Source organism: Elephantulus edwardii, unplaced genomic scaffold (genome assembly GCF_000299155.1).
Source record: "Elephantulus edwardii isolate Elephantulus edwardi_28Jun2011 unplaced genomic scaffold, EleEdw1.0 scaffold00006, whole genome shotgun sequence".
Lineage (NCBI taxonomy): Eukaryota > Metazoa > Chordata > Mammalia > Macroscelidea > Macroscelididae > Elephantulus > Elephantulus edwardii.
The window spans coordinates 30,853,626-30,874,069 of record NW_006399756.1 but is presented as its reverse complement, the minus strand read 5'-3'; the positions used below and the strand labels follow the sequence as shown (position 1 = coordinate 30,874,069).

At 41.3% G+C, this 20,444-nt stretch overlaps 1 protein-coding gene across 1 annotated transcript in view; it reads right to left on the bottom strand.

The window, feature by feature from the left end:
* Positions 1-20,444, bottom strand: part of PKD2L1 (polycystic kidney disease 2-like 1) — a 47,069-nt gene that overhangs the window by 5,561 nt on the left and 21,064 nt on the right. The window contains 7 exon segments of the mRNA XM_006880194.1: positions 376-496; positions 793-974; positions 1,155-1,325; positions 2,234-2,462; positions 2,632-2,856; positions 3,854-4,107; positions 4,705-4,832. Of these exon segments, the coding sequence (XP_006880256.1) occupies positions 376-496; positions 793-974; positions 1,155-1,325; positions 2,234-2,462; positions 2,632-2,856; positions 3,854-4,107; positions 4,705-4,832 (1,310 nt within the window).

Sequence of the window (20,444 nt, the reverse complement as noted above, 5' to 3'; positions counted from 1 at the left end):
GTTTATTTGCAATATCCTTAAGGATTTGATTTTACAGAGAGAGCCTGCCAGTTTCCTTGTACTGCCTGACCATGCTGACCACGTTAGCCAGCCCCTAACAGATGGTAAGGTCTCCCTCACTCTTCACCCTTGATTTGAGAAACCCATCACAGTCCTGAGTCAAGAAGGTTAGGTAGGAGCTCTGGCAGCCTATTAGCAAGAAGCTCGACTGCAATCTCAAAGGCACGCGGCTTGAGGAGGAGAATAAAATGTCTAAGGAAATAAACATTTTTTTTTAATAAAAAGAAAGTTGGGTAGTCAAAACCCCTGCTGGAAAGCCCTCTATATCCCCACCCTTCATGTTCCCAAACTGCCAATGCTCAGAGGAACCCTCACCAGGAGCACAAAGAAGACGAAGAAGATGTAAGTAACAAAATAGACAGGACCCAGGATGCGGTTGGCATTGTCGATAGCCTTGTAATCGAAGTCCCCAAGGATGATCCGGAACTGAGTGAAACTGAAAGAGCAGGGTCTCAGCTTTGCCGTGAGTCTAACTCTCACCCAGACCTCAATCCATACCCATTCTGCCCCTGGGTAAACTCAGACAGACTCCACACTACATCTCCAAGCCAACCAGGGAGAGCCATTGACATGGAGCACTTGAGCACACACACCCGGGCTTCCTGACACTGTCATACAGATGCTTTAAATACACACTCCCACATTCATCTAGCCAACCATCACAAGGAAACACACAGCCCTGGAACTGGAAGGAGAAGGGCCAGGGAAGACTGAAGGGTCTAGGACACACACATGCACTTAATGAAAGTGCTGAAATTTTCCACTTGGGTCCCGAAAAGCAGATATCCGAGTTGAGCATAGGCGAAAAAGACGATGAAGAACATGACTGCGAAGCCCAGGATGTCCTTGGCACAGCGGGCCAGTGTGGACGAGAGCTGGGTCATGGTTTTGTTGAAGCTGATGTACTTGAAAATCTGCAAGGGCCATGGTGAAGCAAGTGATGAAGGAGGAAAGAAACAATTCTGACAAGTCCACTCTAGAGGCCTGCAGAGGCCACCGGAGTAGTCAAATCAAACAAGGTGAATGAGATAAGTATTGAGAAAGAGAGAATGAATGGCCAGAGGCAGAGCTGCAGGTGGGGAGTCCCAGAGTACCTTGATCCAGGCAAAGAAGAGGTTGACAGCATTCATGTTGTTGTATTGTGTCTGCCAGAAGGCGAGGAACTCAAAGTCAGCGTATATGTTTGGCTGCTGTAGGAGCTTCCCCATCAGTTGATTCACCTCCAGGGTTCGGAATATGTGGAAACCCACAGCCACAACAGACAGCTGTTATCACAGAAGGGGGTCAGGAGAGTCAAGGGGACCACAAAGGAAGGTCAAAGATGGGGTCCCAGGGAGAGCTGGGGTAGTAGTTAAAACAGGTGGGAGAACCTTCCTCACACCTGAGTTCTTGACTATCTCAGGCTTAAATGGACCTGGCTGGGATAATTGGGAATCATCTGAGGTACCTTGGAAACCTAAAAGAAGTCTGTGAGACTCAGGATAAACATTGCTCCTGAAGCCTCTGGTTGTACAGGGGCCATGGATTATTGGAGTAAAGTAATTTCAGCTCCTATGACCACTTTCTAACCTCAGTATGGAATTAAAGGTGTCCTGTTAATAGGATGAAGACGGTTGATGTTAAGTGCCATCAAATCAACAAATGGCTGTATGAACAGTGGATCTGACCCCCCGTCTGGTGCCATCTTCATCAACTCTGTTATACCTGAGCCCATTGTTAGTCACTGGGTCAATCCATCCTGTTAAAGGTCTTTCTCTCTTTCACTGACTCTCCACCTTTCCAAGCATAAGGTTCCTTTCCAAGGACTGGGCTCTCCTAACATGGCAAAAATATGTTGATGGGAATGGAGAGATAGTATAACTGGACTGGCAGAAGTTTCAAGAAGATAGTTCATAAAGGCAAGAGACATAAGAACGGAATAGCAAATATACAAAGGAAAGAGCCAGGCCCAGATCATAGATCTGTCTAGAGCAGAGGGGTTCTAGGAGATAGCAATTTCTCAGGATTGAGTTAGGGGAACATTAGTCTCTTATTCAGAGAGCTGTTGCAAAGGTATTTGGTCAAATGTCAAAAAGAGGACTTGGAATTCCACCAGGGAGAACTTAGAGCCCCTAACCAGGTGGATCCCCTCATCCTCCCAGACCACCCCAAGACCAGGACCGCAGGCCCTCACCAAAATGACCACCAGATCTAGGATGTTCCAGATGCTGCTGAGATAGTGAAGCCGGTGGATACGAAGCTCCAGAATCTCCTCCACCACATAGTAGAAGATGAAGACACAGAAGACGACCTCACAGCCAACAATGAAGAAGTCCCAGCTGCTGACGTAGCGGATCAGCTTCACGGTGCGGATCTGCCAGGATGGGATGGCACCTCCGGTCGCTGGGAACTCCACCACTAGCCTGAGTGTGGGCGGAAGAGATGGTTGGTGAGGCCTGGGCTGGGACAGTGCCTCCCGTCTCTTCCCTCCACCACTCCACCCTGAGGTATGTGTTTAGGGAACTTTGTCAAGCAGAAGAGAAGGGAACAAAAAGCTACAGGTAAAGGAATAATACAGGGAAAGGGGCCCACCTCAGGACACAGAAAAGATTGATGTTGGCATTGTACACTGAGAAGTCAATGAAGACCACCCGAGTACCCCGGTCCAGCCACAGCCCTTCCTTCAGGTCCCGGAGCGCCTCTGCACTGGCCTGTCGAGATTCTAGGAGGTCTAGGTAGTAGCCACCTCCACTGTAGCTTGTGAGCCGGCCCCAGTGGGAGGAACCTCCCAACTCGTCCTGTGAGTGGTATGTCCACCTGCCACAGAAAAAGCCATGTGAGCCAAGGGAGGCCTGGGCTAGTCCACAAAGTTCAAAGCCCTCAGGTGATGGCAGCATTGTAAGATCATTATGCTTTACCACTTCCAGTCTATTTTAATAGGTCTTGTTTGATACTAGCAACTATTTGAGAAGGGAAGACAAATATCGCTTACATTTTGCAAATAAGGAGGCTGAGACTCAGGGATGCTTAAGATTAGCCAGCTAATTAGTATGAGAATGGACACCCAACGTTCTGTCTGATTTTTCATTATGTCACCCAAGTCTGTGGATCACAGGCCCAAACTTACTCTTGGGCCCAGTTGGAATAGTTCCTGTAAGGGAAACAGGCCTCTAGAAGCCAGAAAAGATCCTTCCAGCTCTTGAGATGGTGCAACTGCCTTCTTATCCCAGGATTCTCTGTTCTATCTACCAAAGTTTCTTCCCTGGATTCTTAAGTGCAGGGAAGTGACTAAGTCTGATTCCTATGGCAATATCAGTGCTTCATCCACTTGTCACTTCTCCAGGAGTGGATAAGTAGGAAGGATGCTTCCCTGGCTGAACTGCTGCTAAGCTAGGAAAAATGTGATTGAGAACTGTGGAGAGCGGGGACATGTCTGAAGGCTACTGCTCTGTCTAGACCTACCTTGTTTCTAAGTGACAAACTCCACAGTTTCCAAACAATCACAAATGGAACTAAAAAATTTACCTACAATCTCTCTCAGAAGACCAAGGTTTTATAACACTTCCTTCAGTGGAAGTGGCTCCCAAAACTTGGGAGTTGTTCCCAGGCTAACTGCCCATCCAAATCACCTTGTTACAGCAGGTATTTCTGAACCCCAGTAGCATGGGACCTAGGAATTTGCATTCAGGTTTCTCAGACAAGAAAACTGTGGAGCCAAGTTTGAGACTTTCCTCTGTTGGGGTTTCTCTCAGATTCTGGGTCCTCGGAGGGGTGGACGGGCCTTTTGCGTAGATATTAGGGAGAGTTCACTTACGCTGTGCCGTTGAGGGATCCAAATGGGAGCTGCTCTTCCTTATCTGGAGAGTAGACGTCGTAGCAGCTCAAAATATCCTCACGGAAATCCTCATGCACCACACAGGAGTCATTGCGGACCCTGAGCTGCCGAAGCCTCGGAGCCCCCAGCAGCATGTTCTCGTAGTAGATGAAGGAGTGGGAGCCTCGGCCCAGGCTCTGGTTGTTGTACCATTTGGTCCAATACAAACTGTCCAGGAGTGGGCCCTGAGCAAACTGGACCAAGAGCTGGATTGGATCTGGCCTAGCTGATCCTGACCATTATAGTTAGAATGACTTCCACTCTCTTTCCTTGACCCCCACGCTATCTACGTCTAGTGTGCAGCCCACCTGACTCATGAACCTTGGTCAGGTCTACACTTGACCTGATGTGATTGAGAATTGTGGAGAACGGGGACATGTCTGAAGGCTACTGCTCTGTCTATACCTACCTTGTTTCTAAGTGACAAACTCCACAGTTTCCAAATAATCACAAATGGAACTAAAAAATTTACCTACAATCTCTCTCGGAAGACCAAGGTCTTATCTTTAATCAAACATGTTTTGAATGAGCCTTTCTTCTGACTGTCAGTCCTAGTTCAACTCCTGTCTTGACTCCCTGATCCACATCCTGTCTATTATCTATCTCCTCCTGAGCTCTAGTCTAACTCATTAATTATTGCTTGGCCCTGTGACTACACCTGATCCCTGACTAACCTGATCTTTGTAATCATAACTGTCCAACTGTTGGACCTCCCTGAACTCCAGTCAATGGCCTCAGGCCTCAGGCCATTGGGAAGGAAAGGAGAGGGGCAGGAGAGATTTCATACTCACATCCCAGAAGTCGGCCATGCTGCTGATGGTTTGGAAGGAGACACCGGTGTCTGATGGAGTTTGTATGAAGAGCTCAGACATCACTTTGGTATAATAATAGGCACTGGAGCTTGTCATTCCATAAGTCACTAGAAACCAACCAAGAGTGTGTGACTTTCTCATTGTTCCCATCTCTGTGCCTCCAGATGAGACAGGAAACCTACTGCCCTGGGGTCAGGTGGTGACACTGGGGACCAGGGAAAGAATTAGGCAGGGTCGTGGCTACAAAGCCTTCTCCCTTTCTTTTCAACCTCTCTCAGGAAGATTGAACTCTACTCAGTAATTTTCTCCTGACATTATCATTTTGGAAATTGACTCTCCTTTTTTTAATATCCTCATTTTTCGCTCCCCATAACCAAGATAATTCTTCTCTGAATTTCCTTTTATTTATCCAAATTTGTGTCCTGCAGAACATGTCTCCAAATTTTTAAGTATTCCAAGGCCCTGATCAAACACTTAGTTAAGGGAACGTGGTCTCCCAGCCTCTGCAGTGAATGACTTAGCAGCCACAAGGGAAGGACGTCGGCCTGACATCCAATTAGCACTTGCAAGACATAGGTGTCTTTGAGCGAGGGACCCAGATGAGAAAACTCAGATGAGAAAAACCAAGCATTTGCCTTTCAGAACTAGGTTTTCTTCAGTCACCTTAGTACACACACCCAGTCCCATGTGCCTAGACAGGACTGCCAAAAGGAAGCTCTCAATTTTTAGTTAAAAGGCAAGATTTGAGGAGAAGAAAGCATTTATCATCTAGATAATTTCTCAATTTAGGTTTGTCAGATGTTTCCTCGTGACTAAATTCAGGCTGTGCATTTTTAGGAGGAATATCATAGAAGTGATGCTGTATCCTTTTCAGTAAACTGTATCAAGAGGCACATATTTTCATTTTTCATCTTGTAGGTTAACTTTGCTGCCTTGTTAGAAGGTATATTTCAGAGATTTTTTGATAAAAGAGTAATTCATTTTTTTATCTTTGTAATTAATAACTATTTTGTGGGACATACTTTGAAATTATTAAGCCACCTATCACTGTTGTGGTGTACCGTCGAGTTGTAACTCAGCTGACCCTCCAGCAGGTTTTCAGAGGCAGATAATCACACAGGAGGGACTGCGCATCTTGCTTCTGAGGAGCATCTGGTGGTTTTGAACTGTGTGCCTTTGAGATTGCAGCACAGCACACCCTGTTACATCAAAATCTTTCACCTACTAGTTTTAAAACGCAATAATTTGTGCTTGATTTTCACTATCATGGTTGTCAAATATTGATTTTCTAATTTAATCATTTCATTTACATTTTATTATCTGGTGTTTTCTGTAAGGAAGAGTTTTCCTTCATTTATTTCTATCACTGTGTACTCAACTCAGTCTTCCTTTTTACCTGTGGGTTACAATTGGCTAATTTTTAAAAATATTTACTATGTAAATAATCTCAGTTTTAGCCACATCATGAAAGATAAAGAAAAACAAAAGATTTTTTTCCAGCTTGAAGAGATTAAATACATAAAAACTAAATGCAATATATAATTCATTCTTGAATGTGTCTCAGAGTAGAATTTTTCTTTTTTTTAGTCAGTGAAATATGAATAATATCTGTTAGATGATAATATTTGATCAATGAGTTTCAACAGAACATTTTCGCTTTTTAAAAATATACATTGAAATAGTTCGTCTGAACAACTTAAAAAGTAATGTATGTGTATATTTAAAACTATTTGTTGTTTTTATGTACCATCAAGTTGGAGTGAAGTCATAGTTGACCCTCCAGCATGTTTTCATAGGCAGTAAATTGCATGGGGGGAGATTGCCCAGAGAAGCTGGTGGGAAGTCTGGGTGAAAGGCATTATGGATTGAAAAGTATTCATCAAAAAGATGTAAATTCTAACTCTCATGCTTGTGGATGGATTGTCTTTGTTATATTAATAAGGCAAGATTAATATAAAATGTATCTTGAGCAATATTTTTTGAGATATGAAAAGAAGATTAAGCAAGAATCAGAAAGAAAAATGGAGTAAGATAGATGCCAAGAGATAGAACGCCAAAGAACCAGGAAGCAGAATCTGAAAGACAAAGGACCTTCCCCTCAAACCCACAAAGACACTTGACTCTGACCTTGGCCTGATATTCTGAAGAAGGGCTTTGAGTCTCCTAACGTGTGAGAAAATGGATCTCTGTTTGTTAAAGCCACCCACTTGTGGAATTTCTACCAAAGCAGCACTAGATAAGAAAGAGTGACAAATGAATGAATACATTTGAATGGTGGTATTATAGGAGAATAGGGAGGTCTGGTCACTTAGAGAATGGCACTGCCAACCCAAAGGCTCATGGTTCAAATCTACCACACCACGGGAGAAAGATAGCCGTCTCCTTCCATGCTCTTTACTGTTTCTGAAATCCTGCTGGAGGGTTAGCAATGAGTCTGTTCTGACTCGACAATACACAACAACAACAATAGAAGAATATTGAATTTATCACAGGGTATACTAGGAGAATGAACAAATGTGTCTTGGAAAGAATACAACTAGAATGCTCAGGAGAGAGAGAAAAAAATGTTTGATAAAGTACAAAGCTATTGAGAAAGAGAAAAGAAAAGGACAATCTTCAATAAGATGGGTTGGCACAATAGTTGCAATTAAGGGACTCAAACACAGCAATGACTGGAAGGGTGGTTTTATTGTGTTGCACATGCTGTGTTGGTAAGGTATCATCAAATCAATTACTATTCATAGTCACTCTACATGCAACGATCTGACCCTTGTCCCATCGCTGTCATCTCTAGCCCACAGTGTCAATACATCTTGTTAAGGGTCTTCTTCTCTTTTGTTGAGTTTCTACCTTTCCCAGAATGATGTCTCTCTCCAAGGACTGGTTCCTCTGGTAAATATGCCCAAAGTTAAGTGAGAGGTTTTACCATCCTTGCCTCTAATGCAACTCTGGTTGCATTTCCTTCAGCCAAAAGGGTCATTGTTTATCAGACCTGACTTAATGGCACCTAATAACAGATAAGACAAAAAAAGTATAGTAACTTTCCTATTTGTCTATAATAATCATCAAAACACATTTTTTTTAAAAAGTATAATTTGTCAGTCTCCTATGAACAAGTCCTTTTAGGAATTTTCTTCTTCAGGTCTTTGGGTATAGTTTCTCCCACACCGTAATAGAAAGGGAATAAATGGCTTAGGGTAGACTGGAACTCTGTGATCTTGGATGAGAGAATAGGTCCATGGGAAGTCTCTGTTGGGCACAAGAAACATCATAATTCTTGAGGAGGAAAAACAAACAAGGAAGGAGCATTTTTTTAAAATTTTAATTTATTTATTTTTCATTTCAATGAACATCTACAGAGATTTTGGAATTCCATTCATTTGTTGTTGCACCCTTCTCCTGGAAGGAGCATTTTTATTTCACACTTCCCCCTCCTGCACTAGTAAAGGACTGCAGCCTCCAAAATGGATTGAAGCTTAACATCAAGAAAACAAAGATTCAGGGAGCTCTGGTGGCCTAGTGGCAAGAAGCTGCACTGCAATCCCAGAGGTATGCAGTTCAAATCCACCAGATTCTCTGTTGGAGAAGGAGGGGCACTCTCCTCCTGTACCAGTCAGAACTGATTTGATGGTACACAAACACAAAATTATTTAAAAAATTAAAATAAAAAAACCCCCAAAACACAAAGATTCTCACCACTGCACCGATTGGCAGCATTATGATAGAGAAGAGATTGAGAATGTTAACAGCTTCAGCTTGCTTGGTTCCACAATCAACATTCTTGGTACCACCATCCAGGAAATAAAAAGACAAGTTGGACTGGGAAAATCGGACCTCTCCAGAGTACTGAAGAACAATGATGTCAGCTTAGAGACTAAGAGAATAAACAGGTCTGTCCTAGAGAGGGTGAAACCAAACTGATCCTTGGAGGCAAGGATTTTTAACTTTGCCTCACATACTCTGGAACAATCCTTGGAGAGGGACATCATGCTTGGAAGGGTGGAGGGACAGCACAAGAGAAAAAGACGTTGGCTGAGATTGACTCAATGACTGGGGTTGTGGGATTAGGCATATCAGAAACAATTAAATTAGCTCGAGATGAGTAGGGTTCAGAACTGTTGTACATTGGATCGCAATGAGTTGCAAGTGACCCAACAGCACATAACAACAACAATGCTAATAAATGAGGACGCTCTGATGGCATAGTCTGTATGCAGTTGGGCTTCTAAAAGTATCCAGAGATGACTCTCTAGTGGTTTAAATCCAGTAGTGGGAGAAAAATGGACAATCTCTTCCTGAGCAATTTACAACCTCTCAAAAAGCTGTTGGAAGGTCAAGTATGAGTTCCAAGTCAAGGGCATTGAATTGAGTTGGGCTTAGCTTTTGTTTGGACACTGTTAAATAATGAGTTCTGGAGGCATAGTCCATTGAGAGGTGCTGTTTTGGCCTTTCTAATTTGCTCTGCAGGAGAAAGATCATCAGTCCTGGGTGGTTTACAACCTTGGAAGCCTAATTGAGGGTCAGCTATGAGTTTTAACCGACTTTATTGGGAATGCGGAGGAGATGGGGAGAGAGAGAGAGAGAGAGAGAGAGAGAGAGAGAGAGAGAGAGAGAGAGAGAAGAGAGAGACTCTGACTGTTAAAGGCAAGAAACAGCATTACTTTAACTCAAATCTGTGATTAGCTCTTTGAATATAGTGAACTATTCCAATCCCACTTTTCTACATCTATAAAATAGGCTCCCACTGGAAAGAAAACTTTTGTGGGCTGAGAAACCTTAATGCACTAGGCTGATGATGATCAATGAGCCTGAACGTCTCTTTATTACTTCAGGAAGACTACATTGTTGTACCGTAAATGACCACTAGGTGGTAGTCGTTACTATAGTTTTTTTTCCTCTTGGCTTCGTATTCTGACTAGAATTAACATAGTAGTAGATAGACCCCACATTGGCAGTCAATCAAAACAAAGACAAACAGCTGTAAACATCTTTAATAGTCGGAACATGGAATGTACGGAGCACGAATGTTAGAAAACTAAAAATGTACAGAAGTACATTAGTGAGATGAGATGAACTTTGAATCAGACAATCACATGATATACTATCCTAGAGGTGAAAACAGTAAGAATGATGTTGCATTCATAGTTAAAAAGAAAATTTCAAGTTCAGTCTTGAAGTATAATGTTGTGAGTGATATGATATTATCCATAGCATATAAGAAAAAGTAGTTGGTGTTGTTACGTGCTGTTGAATCGCTTGCAACTCATAGTGAACAACAGCTCTGAACCCTGCTGTATCCTGAGCCAATCTTATTGAGTCAATCCATCTCATCCAGGGTCTTCCTCTCTTGTGTTGTCCCTCTACCCTCCCAAGCATGATGTCCCTCTCCAAGGACTAGTCTTCCTTGTAATATGCCCAAAGTATATCAGACAGAGCTTCAGGGTCCTTGCCTCTAAGGAGCAGCCTGGTTTCACCCTCTCCAGGGCAAACCTGCTTATTTTCCTAGCAGTCCATAGTATGTTCAATACTCTTCTCTAGCACCACAGCTCAAAGGCATCAACCTGTTAATACAACTATTATTCAAATATATGCACTAACAGCTAAAACCAAAGAGAAGGAAATTGAAGATTTTTAACAAATTTTGCAGTCCAAAATGAACCAAACATGCAGTCAAGATGTATTAATGATAATTGGTGAACAGAATGAAAAAATTTGAAACAATGAAAAAGGAAGGGTAGTCAGAAAGTACAGAGTTGGTGACAGAGATGAGGCTGGAAATAGAATGATCAAATTTACACTTTCAATGTCTTATTCATTGCAAATACTTAAAAAAAAATAACACCAATGGTGACATTACACATAGACCTCACCAGATGGACTGCATAGGAATCAGATTGATTACATCCATGGAAGAAATATATGGAGAAACTAATATCAGCAGTCAAAACCAGACTAGGGACTGATTGTGGAACAAACCATCAGTTACTCATGTGCAAGTTCAAATTGAAGCTGAAGAAAATTAAAACAAGTTCATAAAAACCAAATCACGATCTTGAGCATATCCCAACTAAATTTAATAATCGTCTCAAGTATAGCTTTGAAGCATTGAACATCAATGATATCGAAGACCAGATGAGTTGTGGGCTGACATTAAAGATATCATCTATGAAGAGAGCAAAAGATCATTAAAAAGAGGAGAAAGAAAAAAAATAAAAATGAGTGTCAGAAGAGACATTAAAATTTGCACTGGATCATCAGGAAGCACACCCCCTCCCCCCACAAAAAAAGGAAAGAAATACAAAAATAAAAGAGCTGCACAGATTAGAAGATTTCAAAGGGGCAGCTCAGTAAGACAATGTAAGCTACTATGACAGAATGTGCAGAGATCTAGAATTGGAGAATAAAAAGGGAAAAACTCGCTCAGCATTTCTCAAGCTGAAAGAACTGAAAAATAGAAGTCTCAAGTTGCAATACTTAGAGATGCTATGGCAAAATCTTGAATTATCCTGGAACCATCAAAAGAAGATGGAATACACAGAGTCACTGTACCAAAAAGAAATGGCTGACATGGAAATATTTCTGGAAGTACTGTATGATCAACAGCCAATGGTAATGAAGAAAGAAATTCAAGTTGCACTGAAGGCATTGGCAAAAAAAATAAAGCCCCAGGAATTGATGAGGTAGCAATTGAAGTGTTTCAAAAGACAGAGCTCTGGATGGGCACACGAATCTATGCCACAAAATTTAGAGGACAGCCAACAGACTGGAAGAGATCCACATCTGTTTACATTCCCAAGAAGGGTGATCCAACAGACTGTGTGAATTATAGAACAGTCACGCAAAAACTGCTGAGGATCATTATAAAAATGGCTAGAACAAAACATCGAGAGCTGCCAGACATTCAGGCCAGATTTACAAGAGGCCATGTAATATCATTGCTAATATCAGATGGATAAAAGCAAAAAATACCAGAAGAATGTCTATTTAGGGTTTACTGACTGCAGATACATTTGACTGTGTGGATTATAACCAATTAAGGCTAACATTGAGAAAAATGGGAATTCCCGGACACTTAATTGTGCAGTGCTCGTGTAAAATTTATATTAGATCAAGAGGTTATTTTGAACAGTATGAGGGAATACTTCATGGCTTAAAATTAGAAAAGATGTGCTTCAGGGTTGTATCCTTTTTTCATATCTATGTAATTTGTTGTTGTTGTTGAGAAAATTATTAGAGAAGCTGGACTCTATGAAGAAAAACGTGTCATCAGAATTGGAGGAAGATTCATAAATAACCTTCATTATGCAGATAACACAAGTTTGCTTGCTGAAAGTGAGGAAGACTTGAAGCACTTGCTGCAGAGGGTTAAATACTGCATCCTTCAATATGGACCTCATCTTAATGTTCGGAAAACAAAACTTTTTGCCACTGGACTGATATGCACCATCATAAAGGGCAGAGAAAAGACTGTCAATGACTTCATCTTACTTGAAACAACCATTAATATATTTGGTACCAGATCAGATGTATTGGAGATCAGAGAAAGTCTGTAGTTAGCAACCTCTCCAAATTTTTAAGGAGTGATTATGTCAGTTTGAGGACAAAAGTGTGACTAATTTGGGCCATGGTCTTTTCAGTCACTTGTTATGCATCTGAGAGCTGGACAAGGAATAAGGATGACAGAAGAATTGATGCCTTTGAACTATGATGTTGGAGAAGATTATTAAATATCCTATGGATTTCCAAAAGAACAAATAAATATGTGTTGGAGAAAGTGCAGCCAAAGTACTCCTTGGAGGCAAAGATGGCAAAGCTCTGCCTCACATACTTCAGGCATATTACTAGGAGAGCCCGTTCCTTCGAGAGGGGTATCATGCTTGGAATGGTGAAGGGAGAGAAAGGAGAGGAAGACCCTCAACCACGTAGGTTGACACAGTGACTGCAGCAATGGGCTTGAGTGTGTCACACAGTGTGAGGATGGCACAGGATAAGACAGGGACCCGATCAGTTGCTCATAGTGTTGCTATGAGTTATACTTAACAGTACCTAACAACAACAACAAAACTAGTTGTCGATGATTTTTGGGAGCATAACTTTGTCTCATACCCTTTGGGCATGTTGTTAGGAGGAGCCAGTCTTTGGAAGAAAATATCAGCCTTGGTGGTGGAGGGTGAGCGAAAGAAAGCAAGACTGTCAGCAAGGTGGATGGATACAGAGACTGTAGCAATATGAAGGATAATGAGGGTGGCACAGGATAAGACAAGGTTCAGATCTGATGTTCATAGGGCTGCAACAAGTCATAGTTGACTCAGTTGCATCTCATAACACAGCAACCATATCCATGATTCTTGTGCAAGGCAGTAAGACTGTCTTCTGAGAAAAAAGAATTTACCTGGTTGAATATCTGTTGGCCATCAGAAATGAAGCATTGATTATTCTTTAATAACTCTGTAATTTAAATACAACATACTTAGGGAACCTTAAGCTACCTTTGAGAGTCACTAAATTAGGATCTAGACCTAGCTTAGCATCTAATCAATACCCTCTTTCCTGTCTCTTCCTTGTTAAACTTTATTTCTTTAATATTTGTACTCTGTCTCATGAGCTGAGGAGGGCTTCCTCCCACCATTTTATGAAACTCAAAACAGATAGAGTTACTAAGAATTGGAACTGATTCTAGTGTGTGTGTTAGAATGTATTATCAGTCTAATAACTTGAATTATTGTAAAGGTACATTTTATATTTGTTCAACAAAAATTACTCAAGTGGTCGAGTCAAGTCCAATTCATAGTGATCCTATGAAAAAAAAGATCTGAACCCTGTTCTATCCAGTGGCATCCTCACACTTCCTGACACACAAGAGCCCATTGTGGCAGTCACCATGTCCATCCACCTGATTGAGGGCCTTCCTCCTTTTCACTGACCCTTCCCAGCATCATGCCCCTCTCCAAGGAATAGCTTCTCCTAGTAACATGCCCAAAGTATGTGAGGTAAAGCCTCATCATTCTTGCTTCCAAAGAGCACTCTGTGTACCATGTCTCAAATATCTTGCTAGAAATTATGAGAGATAAAAATAAAAATGGCTTCTGTCTTCAAAAAGTTCAATTAAGGAAGGTATGTTCAATAATAATCTTAGATCAAAATTACTTGCTAGGCCACCGTCTTGCAAAGGAATGATACCATTTATTGTAAAAATGAAGTGTGTAGGTGAGTTCTGGTGGCCTAGTAGCAAGAAGTTGTACTGCAATCCCAGAGGTGCATGGTTTGAATCCACCAGATGCTCTGCTGGAGAAGGAGGGACAATCTCCTCCTGTACCAGTCAGATCTGATTTGATGGTACATACACAAAAAAATAATAAAATTAAAACAATTTTAAAAAATAAAGTGTGTAAAGCACTTTCAGGGACAACTATAAGAATTAGGTGACTGAGACCTGTAAAGGTTATTGATTATTTTATGTTCTTGTTGGGAGGAGTGACTTATCAAAGTACTAACTCCACAGAGGTTGTAGGGGGACCTAATTTCTGTGAAGATGAACCAGGATCAGAACATGTCCTTTGGACACAGGGTTCCTCTGCTGAGAATCTCCTAGACCCAAGAGATAGAATGTAGCATTGGAGATGGTGAGAGATGGTATGGCAGGAGCATGAATAGTAGTGGTGTGAGAACAGGAAACAGGAGACCAGTAAGACATGGCCGAGGCAAGGTCACAAGCCCATGGGGCCAGAAAGCTGAGTCTCTTCAAGCCAGAGGAGTGAGAGAATTAAGTGCCCTGCCAGCCAAAGATACATTGTCAAAATAGGGTGCCTCTGGGAACTTATCTACACAGCACAGCAAAAGCCAAGAGGAGGTTAGCCTGGTCAAGAGAAATGCCTACTAGTCTGACCTACTAATAGAAGCATTGAAAGCTGTCCTGATTAACAAACAGGTCCTTTCTTACATTGTTCCTGTTACTTCCAAATTAATCCTGATTCTGAATTGTTGTCACCTGTTACTTCCCTCATAAGGTCTATAACTGGGCAAGGGAGGAGAAGAATAATAATCTTGGAGTAGTATACTCAACATGAGGTTTGAAAATAGACAGACCTAAGTTCAAAGCTCATCTGTATAGACTTGTGTCCTGAGCTTCAACTTTCTCTTATATATAAAATAAGATCTTAATCTCTTCTTGAAATGTGATATTAAAGATGATGTACGTAAAATGCATGGAAAACATTACTGAACAAGCAATTCTATATATATGCCTCAAGGACAAGAACTGTGTTTTGTTTCACACAGTGAGTGATATTTAATAGTATCTCAAGTATTTTTTGGACAGAATAATTAAAAAGAATTGTAATACAAGGTGGTAATGGTTGTTGTTAGGTGCCTTTGAGTCAAGCATGATTCATAGTAACACTATGAACAACAGTGAACACTATGAATCCTGTCTTATCTTGTGCCGTCCTCGCTGTCTCTGACACACTTGAGCCCATTGCTACAGTCACCATATCTTGATGGGAATCTTCTTTTCTTTACTGACCCTTCACCCTTTTAAGTATTATATCCTTTTCCAAGAAATAGCCTCTCATAGCAACATGTCCAAAGTATGAGAGTCAAAGCTTTGTCATCATTGCCTCCAAGGAGCACTCTGGCTGCACTTTCCCCAAGACATACCTTTTCATTCTTTTGTCAGCTCATGCGTTAAGGTAGCAAGGGGTGGAGGGGGGACTGTATCATTTTCAAACTAAGCAAAGTGTTATGACTCCATATTTGGCCTAAAATAAAAACTTTTGTGTCAAATAGCCAAGTACAACTTCTATTTAGTAAATGTTGGACAGAAGCTAGAACATTCCTTGGTCCAAAATAGAGAACAATATATTCATACAAGTCTTGGGTAAGAGAAATGAAGCCAGATGTTGGATGGCCTATGAAGCAAGCACTTCATTCCAGTAACCTTTACACAGTCTGAGGGTAGAAATGACCCTCGTGAAACTCAATCTCCCTAACAAGTCACCCTTGTGAAATATCAGATGAGGATCAGGTTTAGAGGCTGCTTCAATCTGAATCCAAAAGCAGGACCTGAGGAAGTCCAGAGTTTCTTGATAGGGCGACAATTCCAATTATCTTTCTTGCCTTTCTTTAGACCATTGATTTTCAAAGCTGAGTTGGCATTAGCAACACCCAGAAGGATTGTTTAAATACAGAGAATCCAACAATCACATTCCTAACAAGTACCCAAAGTGATGTTGATGCTATTGATTGTGGGGCCATATTTTACTGGCTTAATTTTTACATTATCATCTCAATAGAGATGTCAAAGTATGCGTATGTCAATGTCTAGCCCAGTTACTCTTAAAACGAGATGTCATAAAGTAGGAAACAACGCCTCCCCCAAGGAGCTCTGAGAACCTCCCTGTTGACAGTGTCAACAGTGTATTGACTGTGCAGTTGGTGAAACTGAGTACAAGTAACAAGACTTTGATAATGCCATTAAACCTCTGGATTGATAATCCTTGAATCCTGCTTTCCTTATTACCAAGACAATAAATCTCAACATTGTTTAACTTTTATTGGATTTTATTTTACTGATGCATAGTTCTTACTTAAAAGGAAACCATGGCATTTAGAAATACCAAGGTCAGCTAATGATGATATTCAGGAGATATTCTATCTGTGTCCGAATTTTTGTAAGCTTTATTTTGAAGTAAAGTCAGAGCTCTTTAACATACTGCGTATCACAAATATATACACACAGACAGCATATATGTGTGTATCCTTATCCTCTAAATTGCCCTTTTAGAATAAGAATTTAATGTGGATTTTAAGGGAGGCAAACTCAAGACACCATCAAAATAAAAGATTAAAAATAGCTTTAATCTCTACAACCAGGAGAGGATAAAATAGATGAATGGGACCTTCTAAGTGTAAAATGGGACTGACATCAGGGTTGAGGGAAGATAGAAAAGGAGGGGAGAAATTATGTATATTGCATTGAAACGGATGAGGGAGAGATCTGTTTAAAAGACACATAAGAATGGGTATTCTTGTCATTACAGAGGTCTAGAGTGAAGGCTTCATAGTGGAGTGAACTTGGGGGAAAGGATTGCATAGCAATGAAAGAGGTTTTCTTTTTCTTTACAAGGAAAAGAGTGATTTGCGGGGGAGGGAGTGGGCAGGGAGAAAAGGGCAACAATGAATGACTGGAAATCCTAAGTCTCTGTAAACTTTCATTAAAATTAATAAATAAGCTTTGCACAGTGGCAATATCATAGCCAGTGAGGTTTATCCGAGGCGCAATTATTGCTAATTAAAATTAATAAATGTGTTGTTGTTGTTGTTATGTGCCGTCGAGTCGCTTGCGACTCATAGCGACCCTATGTACAACAGCCCTAAACTCCGCTCTGTCCTGTGCCAATCGCACTGTCTCTGACACTCCCATCCCAATTATCCCAGTCACTGAATCAATCCACCTCATAGAGGGTCTTCCCCTCCTGTGCTGTCCCTCCACCCTCCCAAGCATGATGTCCCTCTCTAAGGACCGGTCTCTCCTCACAACATGTCCAAAGTATGTTAGACGGAGTCTCAGAATCCTTGCCTCCAAGAAGCCACCCGGTTTAACCCTTTCCAGGACAAATCTGTTTGTTTTCCTAGCAGTACATGGTATTCTCAATACTCTTCTCCAGCACCACAGCTCAAAGGCATCAATTCTCCTTCTATCTTCCTTGGTCATTGTCCAACTCTCTGATGCATAACAAGTGATTGGAAAGACCATGGCCTGTATCAGATGCACCTGAGTCTCCAGAGAGACACCATTGCTCTTCAGTACTTTGGAGAGGTCCCTAACAGCAGACTTTCCCATGGCAATGCGCCTTTTAATTTCCTGGCTACTGGTGCCAAGACTGTTGACTATGGAGGCAAGCAAACTAAAGCTGTGTACAATCTCAGTCTCTTCACCATCCATCCTGATGCTGCCAATTGGTCCAGTGGTGAGAATCTTTGTCTTCTTGACATTGAGCCTCAATCCATATTGTAGGCTGCAGTCCTTGACACTCTGCAGCAGGCGCTTCAGGTCCTCCTCAGTTTCAGCAAGCAGGGTTGTGTCATCTGCAAAACGCAGATTGTTGATAAATCGTCCACCAATCTTGACCCCACATTTCTCCTCATAGAGCCCAGCCTCCTGGATAATCTGTTCTGCATATAGGTTGAAAAGGTATGGAGATAGGATACATCCCTGGCGTACGCCCTTCCCAATTTTGAACCATGCAGTGTTCCCTTACATTTTAAAAAATAGCTTTAATCTTTAAAATTGTTCTTAGCATTATAATATTCTATGTCCCCTTTATAAAACCACCAGTGCAAATTTCTTCCAAAGTTACCCTCTCCTTGTTATTGGCATGTTTTTTCCTTACTCAGAAACTAAAACTGTTCAGTCTATTTGTGTTTTCTTCTTTACTTTTGCTGCCAGAAACCTCACACTTTCTTCCTGTTCGCAGTACTTTTTTTCTACCTGAAGTTTTCGTAGAGTAATTATCATCTTCTTCTATCTTTATCCACTTCTTTTGTTTGTTTTAGTTTATTGTGAATTAAGTATATTATTACTAAAGAAGTCTGACTACTAATTATTTTAATCATCTTGAGCTTGGGTAATAACCCGATTTTATCCATTCTTGTGTTAAACTGAGAGTATTTATTCTCACCCTCTCTTCTCAGCAGCTGTCAGACCTTCCTAGGTGACCTTTCCCAGGTGACTGCTCTCCTGGGGCTCCTCTGCTCCTAATTGTTATTTAGTGGAGGGGAGGTTGTCTTTCTCTGACATTGCTCCCCTTGGCAGGAGTGGACCTCTTTCCTCGACTAATTAGCAAAGAAATTTGCAGATGAGGATGACTCTGTCGGTGAAGTTAGAATTCCTTTTAGTGTCTATAAGAATTCCTTGATTGACCCTCTATCCTGTCAGGTTTTCACACTCAAAACCAACTCCCTTCCTAAGCTGGATAGCTTTAAGGAAAAGCATTAAAGGATGTTTTTCTAGAGGCCTGAGAGTCTCTTTCACTCCCAGTTCCAGCTCTGACAATCATTGTATTCATAGAGACTCCATGATTCCCTCAGGCCAACTATTAAAAAGATTGGAAGTTCCTTGGCCTTTCTTGTTCCATAAATTTGTTCTGCAGCTCCTGCAAAGGCATTTCTTCCAAGACATTCCTGACTTGCTGAAAGTTCTTTGAAATATGGCTATTTTTTTTAATAATAGAGAGCTGTAAAGGTGTGGGCCATAGGGAGTTGTACTGTTAGCCCAAATCAAAGGATATGCCTTTCGGGGATTTGAATCCACCAGTGGCGCTGTGAGAGTAAGGTGGGCCTTTTTCTCCCCTGTAATTTACAGCCTTGGAAAGCCAATGGAGGAACAATAACGAGTCAGTTCTCACTTGACAGCAATGAGATTTTTTTGGCATGGAAGCCCTATGGAGTACTGTGTATGTGTTGGGTTTCTAACTGACAGGTTGGGAGGTCAAATCTATCAGCTGCTCCATGGAAAAAAGATGGGCTTTACTGTAAATTCTATATGTGTGTATCCCATAAAATAAAGAGGGGTGTGTGTGTGTGTGTGTGTGTGTGTGTGTGTGTGTGAATTTTGCCCATAGAACCTTCAATATTGCAACTCAAGGCTCCAATTCCACCCCCCCTTTCTGTTCTTTCAGTTTGAGAAATTCTAAGCATATTCTTCCATTTTGGTTTTCTAACTCCAGGTCTTCACATATTCCATTTTTTTTCTCATTCCATGTCTTCACGCATTACATCGAAAGGGATCTATCTATTCTCCATACCTTTTAGATCTATATGCAGAACAGATAATTCAAGAGGCTGGACTTTATGAAGAAGAAAAGGCATCAGAATTGGAGAAAGACTTATCAACAAACTGTATTATGCAGATGATAGAATCTTGCTTGTCGAAACTGAGGAAGACTTAAGGTGTTTGCAGAAAGAAGAAGGTCAAAGACTACAGTCTCCAAGATGGATTGCATCTCAACATCAAGAAAACAAAGATTCTCCCCACAGGCCAATTAGCAGCATCATGAAACCATGAAAAAACTGATGCTGAAATATATCAAAAGCCCAAGGAATCCTGGGCCCACCAACGCTGAGAGAAGGACCTTTCTCCTATACTGTGAGCCAACAAAGAGAGAAAGCCTTCCCTTAGAGTTAGTCCCTTGAAATCCGATTTCTAACCTCCTCAATTGTGAAGGGGGCAGGGGAGAGTCTTTTTATTAAAGCAATCCACTTGGGGTATTTCTGTTATAGCAGCTCTAGATAGTACAAGCTGGCTTTAGAAGAGGCCTTGGGACTAGAGACATTATTGTTAATATCCAATGGATATTGGCTGAAAGCAAAGTGTACCAGAGGAATGTCTCTCTGTGCTACATTGACTATGCAAAGGCATTTGACTACTTAGATCACAACAAATTGTGGTGAGCCTTGAGAAGAATGGGAATCCCAGAATACTTGGCTGTGCTTATGCAAAACCTATACTTGGACCAGGAGGCAGTCATCAGAAAAGAGCAAGGAAACACTACTTGGTTCAAAATTAAGAAGAGAGTGCATTAGGGATGCATCCTGTCTCTATACCTTTTCAACCTGTATGTGGAACAGATAATTCAGGAAGCTAGACTTTATGAGGAGAAGTGTAGCATCAAGATTGGAGGAAGTCTCATCAACAACCTGCGTTATACAGATGATACAAC